Source organism: Artemia franciscana, chromosome 21 (assembly GCF_032884065.1).
Source record: "Artemia franciscana chromosome 21, ASM3288406v1, whole genome shotgun sequence".
Taxonomy (NCBI): Eukaryota; Metazoa; Arthropoda; class Branchiopoda; order Anostraca; family Artemiidae; genus Artemia; species Artemia franciscana.
Genome location: NC_088883.1, coordinates 7751163 through 7773100, shown reverse-complemented (window position 1 = coordinate 7773100; position 21938 = coordinate 7751163). Strand labels below are relative to the sequence as shown.

The window sequence follows — 21938 nt, the reverse complement described above, 5'->3', positions numbered from 1 at the left end:
CGCCTCTCTCTTGGTCAAGTGTGATTTACACACAACAATTTTGACATGTTTAAATGTAACATTGTTATTATAATGATTTTTTTTTTTTTTGCTGATTGCTATTTGTGTGTAATTGATTTATTGTGCCAGTGGATAAAGCTAATAATAATTTTGCCATAATTTGTCAGAAGCTGTATTGTGATATCTTAAAAAGGGAGTTATGCACAACTAATGTTTATGAAAAGGTAAATATAGAGGATGAGAATTTAATTGAAAAGACTGAAGAATTACTTTTTAAAAATTTTAATATTAAAATAAATGACAATGATAAAAAGTTCCCTTTCCTATATTGGACTGTAAAATTTCATAAGAATCCCCCTAAACCACGGTTTATTGCTGGAGCAGCTAAATGTCCAACCCGCATTGCTGCTACTGACCTCTCTTTAATTTTAAAGGAAATTGTAAATAAACTTAAAACCTATTGTTCTGGTATTAAAAAATTTTCGAATTTTAATCCATATTGGAGTGTTAATAATTCACTGCAGGTGATAGATTCTTTAACAATGGTTTCAGCTAAAAGAATTGAGTCTTTCGATTTTGCGACAATGTATACTAATTTATCACTCAATTTAGTGTTTGATAATTTAAAAACTGTTATAAAGAAATCTTTCCTCTTATCTAGTAAAAGGTTCTTAAAAATAGACAGTTATAATAAAAAAGCCATATGGACAAACTGCTTTAATACTACAGTTAACTTGAGATGTTACAGCTTGGATATGATTTTTGAGTTATTGGAATTTGTTTTATACAATACTTATATAAGATTTGGGGGTGATTTGTACAAGCAAATTATGGGAATTCCCATGGGGGGGAATGCCAGCCCATTTATAGCTGACTTGTTTTTAAGTCAACTAGAATATAAATATATGATGGATAAGAATAATCCAATTACTTTAAAACATGCTTTGTCAAATAATAAAAGATATTTAGATGATATTTTGGTCTTAAATTGTAAGGATTTCATTGATATTTCTAAAAATATATATCCATCAGAGCTTATTCTTGAGCCTAGTCATGGCGCTGGTCATGAAGATCATTTCTTAGATTTAAATATTAATATTTGTGATAATAATAAATTAAGTTTTAAAATGTATAATAAAACGGATGATTTTGATTTTGAAGTGATTAGTTTCCCATTCCCTGAAAGTAATATACACTCAAATGTCACATATTCAGCGTTTTTCTCACAGTTACTTCGTTATGCAAGGATTTGTAGTAATTATATTGATTTTAAAAATAGATGTAAAATCTTAAGCCAAAAATTGATATCAAGAGGTTTTTCTGCAAATAAATTAACTTGGCAATTTAAAAAATTTAGTTTTCATTATAACGAACTTTTAAATAAATATCAAAAGAATTATCTAGAAATACTTAAAGAAATTTTTAACTAATTTCGGAGGTTCGAGAAATGCTGTCACAGCGCCATTTATTTTGAATTGTGTTTCTATTTGAGCGGAATTTTTAAAAAATTAGCCACATGGTAAAGATGAATTATATAATTGTTTAGTTCATTCAGGTTTTTTGCAATGCGTTAATATTTGTGATTTGGTAAAATTTATAATATTTAGTTTACCTATTGTTGCTAAAGGGAGGGATATATTAACAGGATAAGCTTGTTTTGGTTTTACTTGGTTGTTTTACATTTGCTGTTTTTTTTTTTTTTTCATAGGCATGTATTTTGGGGGTGATACCTGACGCGGGGATGCCATGGATATTCTGTGGTAGCCAAAACACTGTGCTGGGTAGAGAATTTAGAGTGGCGAAACCCTATATAGGCCAGTGTATTCTCCTGATGAGCCCTTATGTTGGGTGTTGCCTCTGAATTATTTGTCTATATTATTTTTTTTTATTGTTTGGTAAATGACGACTTATACTTATTGACGACATGACTGCCTGTCCATGGATTATTCTTTATGGTTGATTGTGTTTGGCTATGCTGTTTGACCTATGTGATTGTATGGATGAGTAGGGTTAAGGCCTCATTCAAGTGCTGGTCTATACTAATCACTAATTTAGGAAAACAGTCTTCCTTTTCTCCTTCTGTCTCTCTTTTTTTTTTTTTTTTTTTTTTTTTTTTTTTTTTTTTTTTTTTTTTTTTTGTGTTTGTGCTGTAGCATTGGTGATTTCTCTTTTCATGATATGTATATATATATATATATATATATATATATATATATATATATATATATATATATATATATATATATATATATATATATATATATATATATATATATATATATATATGTATAAATATATATAAGTAATTGCTTTCGAAAAAGGGCACAATATTTTTTTTAATTTAGAAAATTGATACACTACCATTTTTGGGATCTTGACAGGTCACGACTTGGGAAAATTCATTAAGGCCCTTAATTTTGGAAAAAATAAAGATCACGATAATTCCACTATTTACTCTTACGCCATCTATAAAACCGATCGTTTCAAAATAGATGACAGACGCAATACACTTTTAACACATGTTTACACTTCTGCTTACATGAAAGAAACAGATTATCATTCTTATATGTGCTAAATATCTTAAATAACCCATTACAATTTGGTATTATTGTTAATAGTATAAAAGAATATTTTGATATTCAAAAAGGTTAGCCGAATAAAATAAAAGTTTTGTTGTGAAAAAGATTAATAAAAACTCTTTCTCGGTCCCCTGGTAACTATATCTAAAACACTAATGCAAACCATAACTTTTCGGATAAAATTTTTGATCTTACTTTTTATTTTGCACTTTTTCATTTATTTAATTTTTCACTTTTATATGATTATTTAATTTTATTATTTTTGTATTGTCATTTTATTTATTTTATTGTTGTTTATTTAATTGTTTTAAATATATCTAAAATTCTAAATTAAATGTTTAATACAAAAAAATTAATTTATTTCATAAAGAAAGAAAACCGACCAAAAATGGGTTTTTAAAAGCCAAATGAAAATACTGAAGAAAAAACAGAAAGCGAATATTTCGAGAGAACAACCACCTCTCTTCGTCAGCGCGAACAAAATAATATGATCGAGGAAAAAAACAAGCATGGAAAGTACAACAAAACCAATGAAAGAAAACCGGCAAAAAATTAAATTCAATAAAAGAGCAGAAATTAAAAGAATTAAAATCAAACACCTAACTAACAATAAAGTGAGTTATTCACCAATATCCGCGATTTGCACAAAATCCAGACAAAATTGAACTGCCAACGACGGATACTAACGAACAACTGAACCAACTGTTGTTTGTTAGTATCCGTTTTTTGCAGTTCAAATTTGTTTGGATTTTGTGCAAATTGTAGATATTGGCGAATAACTCACATTATTGTTTGTTAGGTATGTGATTTCAATTTTTTCCATTTTTAGTCTTTTATTGAATTTAATTTTTTGCCGGTTTTGCTGATAAAAAGAATCACAAAATTGAAAATACATAGAAAACTTATTACAATTTTTAACCAGAGTCATCAAAACTTCACAATCGATTCCCGTCGCTGAAACCTCGATTAAATGGTAATTTTCTTCTATTTTTATTTTTTAATAACTCCTCAGAAATAGTCACATCTATATTAGTATACATGGAAACAATGTCGAAACTACTAACTATTGTGTTTTCTGAAATACTTGTGTTACTAAGTTTTTCAACCAAATCTGCCGAATTACGAATCTTGGAATATTGGGAATCCGATAAAGGTTTGAAAGCTATGCAAAGCCATTTCCCAATATTGGCAGCGGGGGCTTTAGTACACGCTACGATAGGTCTTAAGGGAATACCCTGTTTATGTATGATTTCCACAAGACAATGATTTCCACTGTCTTGAAAAGATTTTCCCTATTGTTTCTACTTTGTATTTGTTTGTTATGGAAAGGCAGTGTGGTCTTCGTCGCTATTTTTTTTTAACATGACTCACATCCCACATTATAAATCAAAATATAGGTCTTTATTTCGTTTTTAAAAAGGGAGGGGGGTAATGCTCTGCAAAGTTAGATTTCCACAAGCTTCTAAATTAGAAGTTCAAAAGATTCAGTAAAAAAGCATTATGGATTTTAATTCAATATCTACGGGTTTTCAATATCTACTTATGTATCAAAAAGTAAAATGACCTCATTTTTCATACAATAAAATTTCATACTCATTTTTCATATCCTAAAAAGGGCTTATGCCAGATTTGCCTCTAGCCCCGGACTATCTGTCTTGGCTTTTTCTACAATTAGCCATGGCTTGATGCCCGCAGCTACTTGATTTTGTTGATTTGGGGATTGAGGTCACCAAAAAAATTGCATCATAAAATTTTTATAATGTATGGACGGATGGATGAAAAACTTATCTATAAACAAGTGAAATGACATCATTTTCACACAATCCTAAAAAGGCCTTATGCCAGATTTGCCTTTCATCCGGACTATCTATCTTGGCTTTTTCTACAATTTGCCATGGTTTGATGCCCGCAACTACTTGATTTGATTGATTTGGGGATTGAGGTCGCCAAAAAAGGTCGCATCATAAAATTTTTATGATGTATGGACGGATGGATGAGAGAATTATATATAAACTAGCTGTTGGTGTGGCGCGAAGCGCCACACCAACACCTAGTTGGTTGGAGCGCTTCGCCCCAACCAACGGTGTAACCGTAGTTTGTGCGTACCAATTACTAGTACACCTCCTGAAATTGCTTTCCTTTTAATCCACGCCCAATTTAAAACATTGTCATTATAAGAGCCGATTTGAATGTTATAAAGATTTAAAAGTAATTGGAGAGGCAAAAGTAGATAAATCTTTTAGAAGAGGAAGCACCTCGTATCTCATATATACTCCGACCTGAGGTCCTCCTGATATTATTTTTCTTTTCATCATCATTCAAGTTAAAATTATTTTATTGCAAGGCCCAATTTCATAATTACGTATGTTCAAAATTGATTGAAAAGTTCAGAATAAACGTCTTTTTTGGGTAGGGAGTGCCTTGCATTCCAGATACACTTTTTCTTCCCTTTTCAATCAACACCCAATTTGAAATTCTACGTCTGTAAGAGCCAATTTGATCATTACAAAGGTTCAAATGAGACTGTAAAGACACATCTTGTTGGGGAGGAGGCACTCCATTGCCCCATTTCAGCTGCAGCCCAAACAAAGGGCCATCCTAACATTTTTGTTACATTTTCATCGACTCCCCATTTAAAACCTTATCACTGTAAGAAGGTCGTTATAAAGGTTGAAAATCATTCAGGAGGCCTAAGTAGATATAAATCTTGGGGAGGATGCACCCCATATATCAGATGCACTCCTGACCATTAACATTCCAGACTATTATTTCTTTCCGTTGACGCCCAACTTTAATTTTTGCCATCATAAGAGCCAAGTTGATCGCTATAAGCGTTTTGTTTTCGACGAAACACCTTAAATTAGGTATCATTTTCTCAGATCACACTGCCTTTCTATGACGAACAAATGGGGATAAATCCATTTATTTAGACAGCGAATACGGGTATTTCTACTGATGACGAACGCTGTATATGTGATCGAAATATTTAGACTTTTGTACCTGTTTTCACTGTCTAAATAAATGGTTTTGTCCCCATTTGAGCGTTTATTTGTTCACTATTAGCACTTAAAAGTGATTAAAGAGGCCAGAGCAGATACATCTTTTAGGAGAGGACGCACCTTGTATATCAAATACACTTCCAACCTTAGGCCCTCCTGACTCTTACTTCTCCTTTTCATCACCACCCATGTTACAATTGTTTCATTTCAACGCCCTATTTCCTCATTATATACATTCAAAAGTGATTGAAGAGACCAGAGTAGATGTGTTTTACGAGGGGGTATCCCAAATTCTAGAAGCACTCATGACATTCTTTTTTCATTTTTATACACACACAAGTTATTATTGTCTTATTTTATGGGTCGATCTATTCATTACACAGATTAAGTATACATTACAGGGGAGAGGTGCTCTGGATTTATAAATGTTACTAGTCCACAGCCGTTAAAGAGACGAGAAATGCTTTTCCTGAATTTATAATAGTCTTTTCACATTAGTGCATATGTACAGTAATAAAAATATTACACAAAACAAAAAATAAACAAACGAAAAATAAATAAAGAATTAAAAAATCAAAGACTGAAATAAATAATGCTTGGTGCTGAGGCACCAAACACACCCCTTTATAAACCAATGATAGCCTGCTCTTATTACACCAATTAAAATAGAGCTTTACTCCAACATTCCAGTAAAACTTATTTTTAAATTAATACACGTTTTTAGTAATAAAAAAATTAGAAAAAAATTGCATTAGGAAAAAAATTAAAGGATAAATAAAGATTGGTGCAGAGGCTTTTTACAAATGAAAATTTTCGACTCCACTCAATATGTGTATTAAGAAAGAGCAGTTTATACTTACCCTCAATATGAAAAAATAACCGTATATCAAGAATATTGTTATTAAATAATCTAAATTTCTACATAATGTACCCTCAAGTAATCAACAAATATTTATTAAATAATTGATAAAAACAACCTACGATAAGTCAAAATACTGACCTTGTGGTACATCTACAAGGTATGACCTTGTAGTATATTTATAGCAAATCTACGATTAGATAATTAACAAGGTCAACTGACCCAGCAGACCTGCTTAGCCTGACATAAAATTCTAAAAGAGGACTCGAACCATAGTTGATTTTTTTTTAAGGCGGCCAACATAAAACAAAAATGTACAAAAACTGAGTGGATTTTAAGATGGAAAAAGAGTGTCTGTCTCAGGACAATTAGCTCTGTAACGAGGTCGTAGCAGTAGAATATACAAAAATATATGAATATAGGAAAGCTCCGATGAAAAAAAAAATGTAAGAAAAAATCGAGAAAATAATAGACAGAAAAAAAAATGTAGGAAAGCTCTGAAAGAAATAGAAAGTTGATTTTACTTTTGCACTTCCTCCCATCCGGGCCAAGAAGAAAGCCAGTTGGGCAGGCACATGTGAAATATGGCTTCTTCGGAGTGGGAAGGCACAGATCTGAACAGTCAGCATCCAAGCATACATCCGTCTAAAGGAAAAATATAAAATTAATCTGTTATTTATTATAAATAATAATTTTTACGCATAACATTTTTTTAAAGGTAATACTTTACGACATAACACTTCTAGTTCAGGCAGTTTTCAAAATTCCAGAATAGCCTGATTAGTGTCCTATATTCTTTTCTTCATTTTTTTTTTTTTTACTAAGTATAGAAATATAATAATACATAGAAGACAAAATCGTTCCTTGCAAAGATTTACTACTGAGTAGGTAATTACATAAACTAGGACTAAATAACCGTTTACATTTACATTTCTGAAACTAGTGATTCATTTTGTACGAAATGGTGCAAGTCACCTGATCGGTATGCGTTAAAGTTGATTCCCTCCAGAAAAAAATCTCTGCCATCTTCAAATATGTAACCTATTGCTAATCCATATTGATTTTTAATCTATCGTCTCAAACAGACGATTAAATAAAAAAAATAAGTTTTTTAACAGCAAGTAAGGAGCGGCATTAAAACTTAGAACGAACAGAAATTATTCCGTATATGAAAGGAGTTGTCCCCTCCTCAACGCCTCGCTCTTTAAGCTAACGTTTGACTCTTTAGCATAAAGAGCAAGGCGTTGAGGAGGGGACAACCTCTTTCATATACGAAATAATTTCTGCTCGTTTTAAGTTTTAATATCACTCCTTACTTACAGTTAAAAGAAACTTGTTTTTTATTTAATTTCTGAACGTTTTTGAATTAAAAGATGTTTTGATTTTGGCTCACCGTACATGAATAATTAAATGAAATTTGCATATTAATTTTTTTGGCTAAATGGCTTTCTCATAGCTTTGATCGGAAAAATTTGAAAAATTTGGGAGAGTAGGCCTAGTTGGCTTCCCATTTTCGGTTGCTTAAAAATGCAACCAAAACATTTTATTTTTTTTGCGAACGTTTTTATTAGTAATAAATAGCCTATACGTAACTTACAAATTAACTTACGCAACGAACTTCTATATTCGTATGTTTTTATTATGTATATGAGAGGGTTCTCCCCTCGTCAATACCTCGCTCTTTACATTAATGCTTGAATTTCATCCCAATTGTTTAAGAATGACCCCTGAATCACAAAGGCCGTAGAATAAATAGTAGAAATTACTAAAAATACTTTAGCGTAAAGAGGGAAGTATTGTGGAGGAGACGAACACCCTTAAATACGCAATATTTTCGGTTCGTTTTAATTTTTAATGCTGCTCCTTACTTACGGTTGAAAAAAAACTTTTTTTATTTATTTTCTCATTGTTTTTTTTTTAAATAACGCTAGAAAATCCTGCGCCCCCTTCTTGGACATTCTCTTCCCTCATGATAAATTACTCCGTGGAAAGATCCTCCCACGTAACCCCCTCCCCCCAACCCACCACAACGAGAAAAAGTCCCCCTGAAATCGTCTATATACTTCCCAATAACCGATACTATATGTGAACAATGGTCAAAGTTTGTAACTTGTAGCCCCTCCTCCGGAGACTGTGGGGAATTAAGTCGTCCCTAAAGATATAATTATTAGATTTTCGACTATGCTAGACAAAATGGCTATCTCAAAATTTTGATCCGGTGAATTTAGAAAAAATGAGCGTGGGAGGGGGCCTAGGTGCCCTCCAATTTTTTTGGTCACTTAAAAGGGGCACTAGAATTTTTAATTTCTTTTAGAATGAGCCCTCTGACGACATTCTAGGACCGTTGGGTGGATGGGATTACCCCTGGGAAAAAAACGAAAACAAACAAACAAATAAACACGCATCCGTGATCGTTTTTCTGGCAAAGAATACAAAATTCCACATTTTTGTAGATATGAGCTTGAAACTTCTACAGTAGGGTTCTCTGATACGCTGAATCTGATGGTGTGATTCTATGACTTTTAGGGGGTATTTCCCCCTATTTTCTAAAATAAGGGAAATTTTCTCAGGCTCGTAACTTTTGATGGGTAAGACTAAACTTGGTGAAGCTTATATATTTAAAATCAACATTAAAATACGATTCTTTTTATATGACCATTGGTATCAAAATTCCATTTTTTAGAGTTTAGGTTACTATTGAACCGGGTCGCTCTTTACTACAGTTAATTACCACGAACTGTTTGATAGACCAGTTTTGTGTACTAGACTTAACATCAAATCTCAGACGCTTGGAAAACCAGGAGAGAAAAACATGCTCCTCCGTAAAGCAAACCAATAAAAGTGCAATATAATTGGTCTCCCCGAGACGCATCTACCAGGTAACAGCGAAGAACATATAGGAGATACAACTCCCCTACTCTCTGACAGACAAGAGAGAATACAGAGGCAAGGAGTCGGCTTTTTGCTAGCTAAAACAGAAAGAAAATCTCTAGTAATAGTCGTGTCTGTCTCGGGAAGATTGATGATTCGAATCAAAAGTAAATACAGGAATCTCTCTCTAATACCGGTTTACGCTCCTTATTTGTCAAGGTCGGATAAGGAGTCTGAAGATAAGTACTCCCAGGTTCAGAGCAAGGTTGACACCATTCCAAAGAAAGACTTCGGTATAGTCCTTTGATATTTCAATGATTTTGGGAAATGACAACAGCGTAGACAAACGCATCAAATGTGCAAATTTGCAATTGGACAGATCAACAGCAGAGGAGACCGACTCAATGAAAATTTACCGAGACAACAACCTCTACAACAAATACAATGTTCAACACCTACGAAAGAGAAAAGTCACTTGGTGGTCCCCTGGTGGAAGGACTGCCAACGTGATTGATTACATACTGGTATCTAACCGGTGGAAATATTTGTTAATAGACACAGTTACTCTCTTCGATGGATATTCAAACAGTAATCATAGCCTCTTCATGTCATCAATTCGCCAAAGGTTAAAGGCCGTTGTCAAATCGAAGCGAAAAGTCCCAAGATTCCACGTGAAGGCCCGGAAGGACCAGAAGGCGAAAAAGAGCATAGAGAGCAGGTAAACGAAAGACTATCGAAGATCATGCAAGAAATATCTGACTTATTTAGCCAGCCGACATTGATCAGCTTGTGTTGCAGAGTAGCATGGTTATATGTGAGACTGCCGAGCTCGTTCTCGGCCATGAATCTGCCTGATACAAGCCGTGGATTACTCAAGAGATTGTTGACAGGAGCAACAAGAAACGACCTCTCAGAAACAAACAAGATAAAGAAAGCAAGGATATATTCAAGCAACTCAAACGCCAAATCGAGACGAAAACTTGCCAGGTACTTAAAGATGTAATAAGCAAAAAAGTGTCAGCAGTGCGAAGACGACTTCCGAAGGGGTACCTCACACCTTACGTTCAAACATACTAAAGAGCTAGCAAATAATAAAGATACGAAGTCCCTGGATCTTTTAGATAAAAATGGGTGTAAAATTACCACTCGCGCTGGAATCCAAGATCGTTGGAAAGAGTATTTCCAGGAAAACCTAAATCTTCCACTAAATACAGATCCTGAAGTCCTTCAGAAGTTTACAGCACAAATAAAGGAGGAACCACCTCAACCAACCTTAAATTTAGAGGTAGAAGCCGTTGTGAAATGCCTTAATCCAATAAAGCACCCAGGATAGGCAGTATACAAGCCGAATTGCTCAGAGTAAAATCTGGAGTCATCTTATATCTGTACCATAAGAATAGTAATAGCTGTATAGGAAACAAAATACTACCCTAAGTTCTCTTCGACATCTGGCATAGTCTCTTGCATAGGAGTGAGGAATGAGAAAAGCCTCACCCTCGAAAGACCCTGTCAAGATTGTTGCCTTTTTTACGTTTTCCATTGTTTTTTTTTTTTTTTTTTACGGCAAGTCGCGTGCCGTTGCAAAGCTTCGATGGGTTAATATTTCGCAACAGGATTATTGGTACGCCTATATTTAGTTGTAGCACGTGTGGTGGAAACACTGGGAAATCCAGCGAATTTAAAAATTCTGATGGATAGTTAACCGCTTCATTTGATTCCAGAACTGTGTCGACTGACTTGTAAATGACTGCCTGGTCTCGAATCTTGCTCAGAATAATATTGTTGATTTCGTGGACGTCTTTGTTCTTGGCTGCCAGAATCACTCGTTCACTTAGCCATTTATCATTTTTATAATTGGTTAGAATATTCGGAAATACCTTTTCAACCAAATCATTTTTTGAGGTCAAGAAAGTTCCTTGTACAAGAAAGGATCCAAAAGCAATTGCGACAACTGCAGACCCATATCACTTACTTACCAACTCGTTAAAATCCTCCCCAAAATTCTCCTAGATCGCATATGAAACATGACAAGACATGTGATACATGAGTATCAAGCTGGATTCTGTCAGAATATATCCACTATATACCAAATATTTGTCATCAAACAAATCAGGGAACGGTATTTGTAAGTAAAGAAATATGCCAACTGTTCACCGACTTCAAGCCTTTGACCTAATCTGGCGAGATAGTCTCTGGCATAACTTGGCTCACTACGGAAATCCCTTTGATATTATCGATATTATAAGGAGTATGTATGATACTCCTGGCAAGGAGCATACTAGTCTGCACCTGGCAAGGAGAATGGTGCAGACTAGTGAAGGACTTGCTGAAGAGTTTTCTACCTCAAGGTGCTAAAGATGTTCTCCAAGGATACCTCCTCTCATCCACTTTTTTCTGAATATTCCTAAATAGTGTGCAGGCACTTGTCCCTAATAACACACGAATAATCTAGGGGAGATACCTTTTTGACCTTCTTGCATATGTTGATGACATTAATCGTCTGAATGGAAAAAAAGACGAGTTCCAAGCCAGTGCAAATGCTATAGACGAAGCAGCTAGTTCCTTTGGAATTAAGACAAACGCCAGCAACACCAAGTTGATGAGAGCATCACAGCAAGCAGAGGCTGGTTCCCCCTCCTCTCACCAAACTCACAATTTAGGGTGAGGAAATCAGATGGGTAGATTAGTTTACTTACCTAGGAAGTTAGCTGACATCTGCAAACGACTCCTCAAAAGGTATCAAACGACGCCTGGCTCTTACCTCAGCATGCTTCGAGTTAGTGCGCTCCATTTTGAAAAATAAATACCTGCCTTAAAAACTAAAGATGCGACTTCTCCGTGTATTACTGATTCCAGAATGGAGTAGAAACGTGGACCAAAAAGCCAACAACAAGCACCAAGTAGCAGCATTTGAAACTAAATCGCACCGAAATCTCAGTGGCATCACTTACTTCGACCGAATATCAAACGAACGGCTACCGTCCTCCTTATATCACCCTCCAATTATCATGTTGATAAATCAACTCCGAAAGCTTCTATGGTGGGACACGTTCAGTCTATGTCCCCAGCCTAACTGCCCAAAATAGCCTTTGAAGGAAAAATTAATGCCTCTCACCCAAGAAGACGACCTCCCAAGCACTGGCGGAAAAAATTTCTGACCACCCCTTCCTGTACTGCTAAGGACTACAACAGAGAAGGAGACATACTGAAAACAATGTTATGATGCCATGCGAAGAGAAACCCCAAATCAGCCAACCCAGCCGAATGGGAGTTAAGTAAGTAACAATTCCCAATGGTGAATCCCAAGGTGTACTTTTTGTTTCGATCCGACGCTATTTTCGAGGAGTTTCAGGTTATTTTTCGAAATTTACCTAAATTCGTTCACGAAACAAGCTATTAATATTAAGACTAATCAAGATAACAGTCACCATTCCTGAAAGTTTTTATGGCCGTCATAAATACATATAATAACTCATTAAGATTCAATTAAGAAACTTTAATTAAAATTTAATAATTTTTACAAAAAGCGAAGATACCCAAAAAGGGAAATCATTTTGATTAAAGTTACACAATTGAAATCAGGATACTAGAAAATCTGGTAACAGAGATTTTTAGCCCATGTCTACAAAAATTATAAACTTTTTTTTTTTTTTTTTTTTTTTTTTTTTTTTTTTTTTTTTAGAAGGATGGTCGTGGATGCGTATTTATTTCCTTTAAGTTTTTTTTTCCTCAGGGTTATCATATCAAACCTTAAGTCAAATAATAGGGGGAGAGAGAATGTCCAAACACAAAGGGATAAAAATTCCCAAATTTTTCCTGATGTTGAAGAGCTCTACCCCGTCAGATTCAGCATGTAGTAGGGGATTTTGAGCACTTTTCAATAAAAATGGGAAAATTCGTATTCTTTATCAGAAAAATAGCGATCGATGGGTATTTGTTTGTTGTTGTTGTTTTTTACAAGGGGCGACGCATCAAACGTCAAACATATTTAATTTAGAGGTGCTAGAACATAAGGAAAGCCTTTCCAGGCGGAAGCCTTACAGAAATTATTAAATTATATAACGTTAAAATTTAACAATTGAAATTTTTTTGTACCTTTAAAATATTTTCTTGGTAAACATTCAAATAAAAAAAAAGTTGAACAATTTGGTCACTAATTTCCAACAAGACCTTAAACACGTGAAACGTAAATACTGGAAATATCAAACTCTAAACGAATCGAAAAAAGATCCTCCCATACTACTACTACTCACTGCACCACCAAGCCGTCTGAGGCCTACGCAGCTGCACAAACTCCCCCACCATCCTAAACTATGCAAAGCTTCACTCTTTGCCTCATCCTAAGAAGTTACAATTTATTGTAAATTCTTCCTTTTGAATTGTTCAGAACCCATTCAAGGACGTTTGGCCCTTAATAGATGGCCGAAAAGAACAATCTTTTCTGGTATGGGACCAAACGGAGACTTTTCGTTTGGCCCCAGATGGATGGCCGAAAAGAAAATACTCGGCAATCTATCATCCTTCATTTGCAAACTACTACTACTACTACTACTAATAACTCACTGCAGCACCAAGCCACCTGACGCCAACGCAGCTAAGCACGCTCCTCCTCCAACCTAATCTATTTAAAGCCTCCCTCTTTACACCCTCCCAGGAAGTTCCCATTTCCTTTAAATCTTTATTTGTGACATCCTCCCAACCCAGACAAGGTCAACCTGCTTTCCGTGTAGCCCCAGACGGTTGGCCGAAAAGGACAATCTTCGGTAATCTGTAGACCGAGAGATGTAAACATCTTTCATCCGTAGAACGTGGCCTAGCCATCTCAACCTTTCTTTCATTATAGCCCTAGAAAGCGGGACTGAACCACATTTTTCGTACAACCTCCTGTTTGAAATACGGTCAGTCAGCCGGGTACCCAGAACAATCCGTAGGCAATTTCTCTGGAAAACATCTAGTAAATTTTCATCTGCTTTTCGGAGCGCCCATGCTTCAGAGCCATGTTTGACCACTGTCATCACTGTAGCTTCTAATATTCTAATCTTGGATTGCAGACTTATTTTCCTATTCTTCCAATCTTTTTTTTTAACTGTGAAAAAATACCTGAGCCTTGGCTATTCTACTTTTAACATCTTCACTGCTCCCACCATCTTTACTAATAATACTACCAAGGTAACTGAAGCTCCCAACCTGATCAATCTTTTCGTTACCGAATGTCACCTTTTCATCTTCACTTATTCCTAGCCTTAGTGACTTAGTCTTCTTAACATTAATTTTCAAGCCTATTTTAGCACCCTGAACTTGCAAAACCCATAAAAATTCATTCATTTTGCTTACACTTTCATCTAATATGCTGAAAACATCAGCATAATCTAAGTCCAGGAGCGTGTTTCCTCCCCATTTGATTCCATGGTCTCTAATTGCCTTTCCTGTGCTCCTTAAGACGAAGTCCATCAAAATGATCCATATAAAGGGGGATTGAACACAACCCTGCTTAACTCCTGATTTAATACAGAACCAGTTGCTAACCTCATTTCCTACCTTAACCGCAGCAGTATTATTCTAGTACATAGCGCAAATCACTTTAATGTATTTTTCTGGTATACTATATAACGATAAGACCTTTGTTAACGCTCTTTTATCAACTGAATCGAAAGCTTGCTCAGAATCGATAAAACTGAGGACAAAAGGTGTTTGACAACAAAGGGACTTCTCAATTATTAACCTAAGAGTGAAAACTTTGACCTACAGAGACCAGACTAATGCCTCGATAATTACGACACTCACTCTTGTCACCTTTCTTATACAGTGGTTTAATTAAGGTTTTCCTAAAATCATTGGGTACTTCCCCTTTTTCAAAAATCATGTTCATAATCTTCAGTAGCTTATTCCTAAACTCAGAGCCACCATATTTAAGAAACTCATTAATCATACTATCAGCACCTGGAGCCTTATTTTTTTTAATCCTTTTAGTACTATCGCTGATTGTTCCTCACAAAACAAATCTTCCTTCACATCCAAGGTATCACAAACTTTTTCATTTTCATCTATATATTTTCCTGCAACTGCATCTCGGTTTAGCACATTCTCAAAATGTTCCGCCCATCTTTCTTTAACTTTTTCCTTATCACTAATTGTGGCACCATTTATATCTTTAACTGGGACTAGTCCGGATTGGCTACTCCCTTTCAGTTTATTTACATGCCAGTATAACATTTTACTATTATGCCGTCTAGCAGCATCTTCCAGATCCTCAGCAATTGTATCCATGGCCTCCACTTCATATCTCCTTAGTTCATATTTTAATGCTTTCTCCACTTTCTTTACATTCCTATTGTTTTCATACCACCTATCACTCAGATAGTTCTTATACAAACCCCTTCTACTCTCTATTAAACCTAAAGCTTTTTCATTAATATTCCTAGTTGCAGTCTTAGCACTCTTCCCTGAGACACCATCAGCAACTTCACACATTGTTTTTCTGAAATTATTCCATCCATCTTCCACATTGTCAAATTTTAAACTCTCAAGTTCAGTATTCAACTGTTCCTGGAAGTTTTTTCTCAAATTTGCATCCTGGAGTCTACCAGCATCATAACTTTCCGGGAGGTCCCCAGATGGATTGCCGAAAAGAAAATATTCTGCAATCTATCATCCTTCATCCGCAAGCGTACTACTTAAATCCTACTAAACCATGCTATTTAAACCTACTACCACACTCCTATAATTGTTCGCCAAATTAGCAGCAAAGGATACAGTTCTAGAAGCTCAAAATTAATTTAAAGTAACTGAAGCAAAAATCGGCCAAAAAGAACAATCTTTTCTGGTATGGGGCCAAACGGAGACTTTTCGTTTGGCCCCAGATGGATGACCGAAAAGAAAATCTTCAGCAATCCACCATCCTTTATCTGCAAACGTACAACTTAAATGCTACTAAACCATGCTATTTAAACTTACTACCACGCTCCAGCAATTATTCGCCAAATCAGCAGCAAAGGATACAGTTCTAAAAGCTCAAAATTAATTTAAATTAGCTGAATCCAAAATGGACCTTAATATCACTCTAAGAAACTATAATGGCAAGACAGCACAAACAATTGTGATCTAGCAACTGAGCACCCCAATACTTCAGCTATTGAAGCACCTTCCCTGGAAGGGTGTGTGAAAGCATAGGATTGTTGGCCCCCAGCCCCCCATCGCACTTCCTGGCTGAAGGGCCATGAAACGTACATCAGCACCGCTGATTTGGACCTTAAGGGTAGTGCCGTCTTACTTACTTACTTACTTTAAACCGTCCCTTTTGCTATTAAATCACTAAAACTTGCACTATGGAGGGACTGAACCTATTCTTAGTATCGAATCTTGTGCTAGGAATGTTCCGAACCATTAAATAGCCTGCACTACCGTCTGTGCTATAAAAGCACTATTTTTTGTCCTACGAAAGTGTCAGTATTTGTGCTTTGAAAGTTCTACCTCTTCTTCAATGAATGCACCAACCCTTGTGTTATATAAACGGGCTTCGCTTGTTACACTGAACTTATTCAAAACTTAATATTTATTTATTCACACTTTAACTAAATTTAATTAGTCTACTATAGGTTCCACCTGACCCTACAACCATGATACTGACCATATACTGAATCCAAGAAAGTTTGCCTTTGGTATAGAAGCAAATTCTGACCTTTCGCGTGTGGAGTATAGGAAATATGGTGTGAAATTCAATGCTGAATTTGTGTAGTCGTTGTAATTGGCAAATCACTTAATCAACCTACCCCTAATAAGCAAGGCCGTCTTCAGGATTTTTTCAGGGGAGGAGGGATTTAAAAACGATTTTTTCGAAAGGGGTTAAACAAAAAACCTCAAAAAATGCATAAAAAATTGTTTATATTCATTTCGTTACGTTTTTACGAGTCGGACAAGCATTGGGGGGGGGGGGTTAAACCTTCTAACCACCCCATTCGCCTGGACACGGCCTTGCTAGTAAGTAATTAATACATTCGATATTGAAATTCCAAATTATTGAAATCGCAAGGAAACGGAAAACTTCCTGGGAGGATGTAAAGAAGGAAGCTTTGAATAGAATGGGATGGAAGAGGAGCGTGCGCAGGTGTGTTGGCCTCAGGCGGCTTAGTGCTGCAGTGAGTAGTTAGTAGTAGAAGCAGTAATGTAAACCACAGAGCAACACTTGCCCGACAGCAAGGAGACTTAGAAGATGCACGGGCCAAAAAAAGATAAAATACAACGCATCATGTCAGATTAATGACTCAAAATCACTAAAAAAAATCACAGTAAAATATCATTGGCTAAGTATCAGAGAAACCGTAAAAAGTGCCACCAGAAACCTGATACGATCCATCAAACCACAAAAAAAACTGTATATAACGAAAGATAAGGTTTAAACAACATTATATAAGAATCAAGCGAATTATTTTTTTTACATTTTTCAACAAAGAAAGAGATGAGGAATAATTTACTTATTATCAGCAAAATTACAAAATAAAAAATGTGAAAGTAAAGGGGATGATCAATTGTAAAGTAAATCAAGCAAATATAACCATATTCCATGGTCTCTGAAAAAGAGTTAAATGAGACTCATATTCACAAGAAAATCATAACAAATAGACCTGCCACGAGAAAATGTATACAGATTGGTTTGAGGTATTACTGAACATTTTAATTATTTACTATAAGTTTTAAAATGTTGTTTTACATGGTATTGCATATGTATTGTTTTATATGATATATTAAAATAAAAGAACAAAAAAATACAACTTTTCTAAATAGACAAAAAAATAAACCTCATAGGAGCCTCAAACAAATACTTATAGAAGACATCCCCCTTATACCCCCCTCCACTCATCAAGAATCTTTACCTTATTTTTAAAAGGAGATACACATATGTATTGTATTTTTTTTTGTATTGTTTTATACGGCATGTCTTATGGTATATTAAAAAAGAACAAAAATAATACAATTTTTCTATGTAGGTAAAAAATAAACCTCATAGGAGCCTCAAACCGATACTTACAGAAGACATCCCCCTCTCACCCCCTCCACTCATCAAGAATCTTTACCTTATTTTTAAAAGGAGATCACATAGGTATTGTATTTTTTTTTTTTTTGTATTGTTTTATATGGCATGTCTTATGGTATATTAAAAAAGAACAAAAATAATACAATTTTTCTAAATAGGTAAAAAAATAAACCTCATAGGAGCCTCAAACCGATACTTACCGAAGACATCCCCCTCTCACCCCTTCCCACTGATGAAGAAATTTTTTATCTTAATTTTTAAAAGAAGATACATTTTCAGCTATCATAGTTTTTTCAGGGAGACTATTCCTAACCAAAACAGCCACATGCCTAAATAACTAAACTAGACCAAGCAGTATGAACAGCAAAGTACGAAGGAATAAGGGAAAAAGATCAGGAAGAATGAAGAAAAGAACAAGAGATAATGCACGGAATGATAAGGTAAGAGAAATTTCAGGCGATACAGCATACGAATAATAAGGCCTGTGTTTAGCTCTAGGATACTACCTACGCGAGTTTTAAATTACATGTTACTGTCTAGCTGGATAGCCAAGATAATATTTCTCTAGATAGGCATCAGTACAACTATTGCAAAAAAAGCAATTACTTGTTCCTTCCTATTAGGAGTGATTTGAGGGTAATTTTTATATTTAAATTTTCGTAAGATGCATAGCATGCTAGTTCCGTGTAAAGGAAATATGCTATGAAAAATTTCCTACTTCTTTGTTTCCTTCCTGGAATGTTTTTACTTTGTCAGGTAAGAGGTCGCTGCGATAATTGTCTTTTTGGTATTGCACGTTCTACCTCGGTATACCTCTGTGAACTTACAACACCACCTAGCTTCTTTGTTTGGGGTTGCAGATGCCACTAAAAGCCCCCAAAGAGTAGAGACTGTAGTTTGACGAATCAATGGATACGACAAATAGTTTTTATAGCCTGTTTATATTTAGTTGCCGTCTGAAGAGTTTCAAATAAAATTAGATTGCCGGTTTCATTGTTGGTTAAATCCTCGTCATGACAGGTTAGTATGTTAAGGGTAGTAATATCAAATGCCAAGCAAATATTATATAAATGACTGAAAACAATTCCTGGGCTCCCTCTCCGTACACAAACTCCTCAAACGATTAGCTGAAAATGCAACCACACTCAAGCAGGCAGCTTAAAAAGAGGGGGACTGGTTGCCCCCCAACAGCTTCTGACTATTATCCCCCTAATGATCCCCCTTCAAAGCCCAAGTGGCCACTCCTATACAAAATGGCCGGGTAATATATATATATATATATATATATATATATATATATATATATATATATATATATATATATATATATATATATATATATATATATATAGCACCAAAAAGATAGTGACCCCTGAGAAGTTTTTTCTTTCATAAGCGTAAAATTATGGTAAAGTAAGTAAATAATGTAAAATAATCCAATTATTAAATATAATTAAATTTATATGTAATTTGTATAGTTTAAAGTTAATATAAATTATAATCAAGTAAAATACACTATGATTGAAAAAATTGATATTTAAATAACAACCGACAAATTAAAATAATGTGAAACAACAAACTAACTGTCCTACCTTCATGTGCTGTTTAAGATGATGTGCTACAGATAGAGACGTCATATGTCGATCATTATGTCTGAATATTACTTGATGGTGTTTCCCATTGGCCTTCATGCACCTTTGTATTTCCTGAAGCTTCGAATCAACCCAGTACAACCAATCACCAAATATATCCAACCCGGTTGGATAGAATACTTCTTTTACAATTACCTAAAAATATTATTGACGGTGAAAAACAGCAAAAAAAACGTCATTTAAGAAAGTTTTTCGTTGTTACCTCGTCTTTATTTCGTCGAAGAGAGTTTTAGATTTTGAATTCGTACCTCTTACAATTTTGAGGCTAGAATTCAAGAATTCTAGCCCCTTACAATTTTGTGTTGGTTTCTCAAGTTTCAGTTTCGTCTTATATTTTGCTAATGGGCTATTAGTCATACAGCCAAAATATTTACTTAGGTTTTGTTCTAAATTGATGACTTCAGAAAACTCCTATCTTTATGGAACAACATATTTTTCAAACACTTATATAAGAATCAGTTATTGTGGTGGGAATGGCAACTTCGTCAGAAAAAAAGAATCATAAATGCAAAAATAGTACAATGATGGTCAAAATCTTGCGATGTTAAAACAGCCCAGGCCAGGCGCCAATCCAAATTTTCTAGGGGGAGCCTAGGGAGGAAATGGAGAGGGTAATTTCACTCTCCCCCTTCGATTTAGGGGGGAAAAATTTTCCATAATCATTGAAGAAAGTTCCCCCCTCCCAATTTTGGAAAACATTTTTTTTCTCCATTAAAAAACTAAAAGAATCCTTGCCCCTTTTCCAATTTCCTCGTGAATTATCACATGACAACTTCTTTTGTTGTCCAGAATCATCATTAGCACACAACGATAATTAATATAGCTTACAAAATATATGATTTGTAAAATGTAAGTTTTTAGACCAATTCAACCAATTTAACCATTTAGACCAAGTCCAAACTAAGATGTAGGCTATTCCAAAATTTACAGTATTCAAGCACATAAACATCACAGCATCAACATGATTAAAAACATCATAAAAAATACTGAGCACTTTTTCCACCAGAAAATGAGTACATTAAAGTCAAACTGCATCAATTTTTATGAATGTTTACTTTTTGTACGTAAACTCTTTACAGCATTAGGCAACGTGTTACTGACAATAATCTTCCCCTTCCCAGCTAGGTTCGAACCTCCTTATTTCAACTATCCCCCAGAGTCCTGCAGATTTTTACTAATCCTGTATTAGCTTACAGCCAAAGGCCAAAGAGTATGAGTAACTGAGAAGAGTGAGGACAGGCACCAGAGTCAGCAAAAATATCTGAACACCATCTAGCATTTGGCAATACTTGGCATTTTCTTTTTCAGTTTACTCCAGTAATAATAAACTTACTCCAATATTCCAATAATTTATTCAATTAGTGTAGTTGGCAAAATGAGTGCAGTAATAAGTGTCTGATCTCACTCCCTGGCAGAAAAACAATTTCAAAGCTTGAAAAGAGTGTCACCAGATGCTAGATGGCGTTGATGGTTTTATGCCCACACTATCACCAATTTCCATCTTATATATTACCCATACTCTTTGGATTAGGTCCTATACTAAGGTACCCTGATCTTCTTTTTACTTTGGAGTGTATTTTAGAAAAGTAGTCATAGGATTCCATCTTTATTCATTCTGATGACACCACCAAGGGCTTCTACCCTAATAAGTCGTTGCCAATTTTACTAAATTACATTCAATTCCTAAGTATTTTTTTAATGCAGCAATTTAATGTGATTTTTATTGAAAACTCTGGGTTTCCTAAAAACAAATTGAACCTTAATTTATGAGACACAATTAAAAGAACTGACAAATACATCACAAGTGAGTAAAATAGGACTATTGAAAATCTGTATATTAATTATAGGAAAATGTCTATAATAGTCATATGGTTATTGAAAATATGAATATTTACGAAAAAACTGATGAAGAGCTTTATTCTACAGTTATGTTTGTGGTTGTGTTTT

At 34.7% G+C, this 21938-nt stretch overlaps 1 protein-coding gene across 2 annotated transcripts in view; it reads right to left on the bottom strand.

Moving 5' to 3' along the window:
* LOC136041082 (vitellogenin receptor Yl-like) overlaps positions 1 to 21938 on the bottom strand; it is a gene marked incomplete at its 3' end in the record, with an annotated part of 238165 nt that overhangs the window by 95741 nt on the left and 120486 nt on the right. For both annotated transcript variants that reach the window (XM_065725635.1, XM_065725636.1), the window contains 2 exon segments: positions 6962 to 7082; positions 19932 to 20126. In XM_065725635.1, the coding sequence (XP_065581707.1) occupies positions 6962 to 7082; positions 19932 to 20126 (316 nt within the window).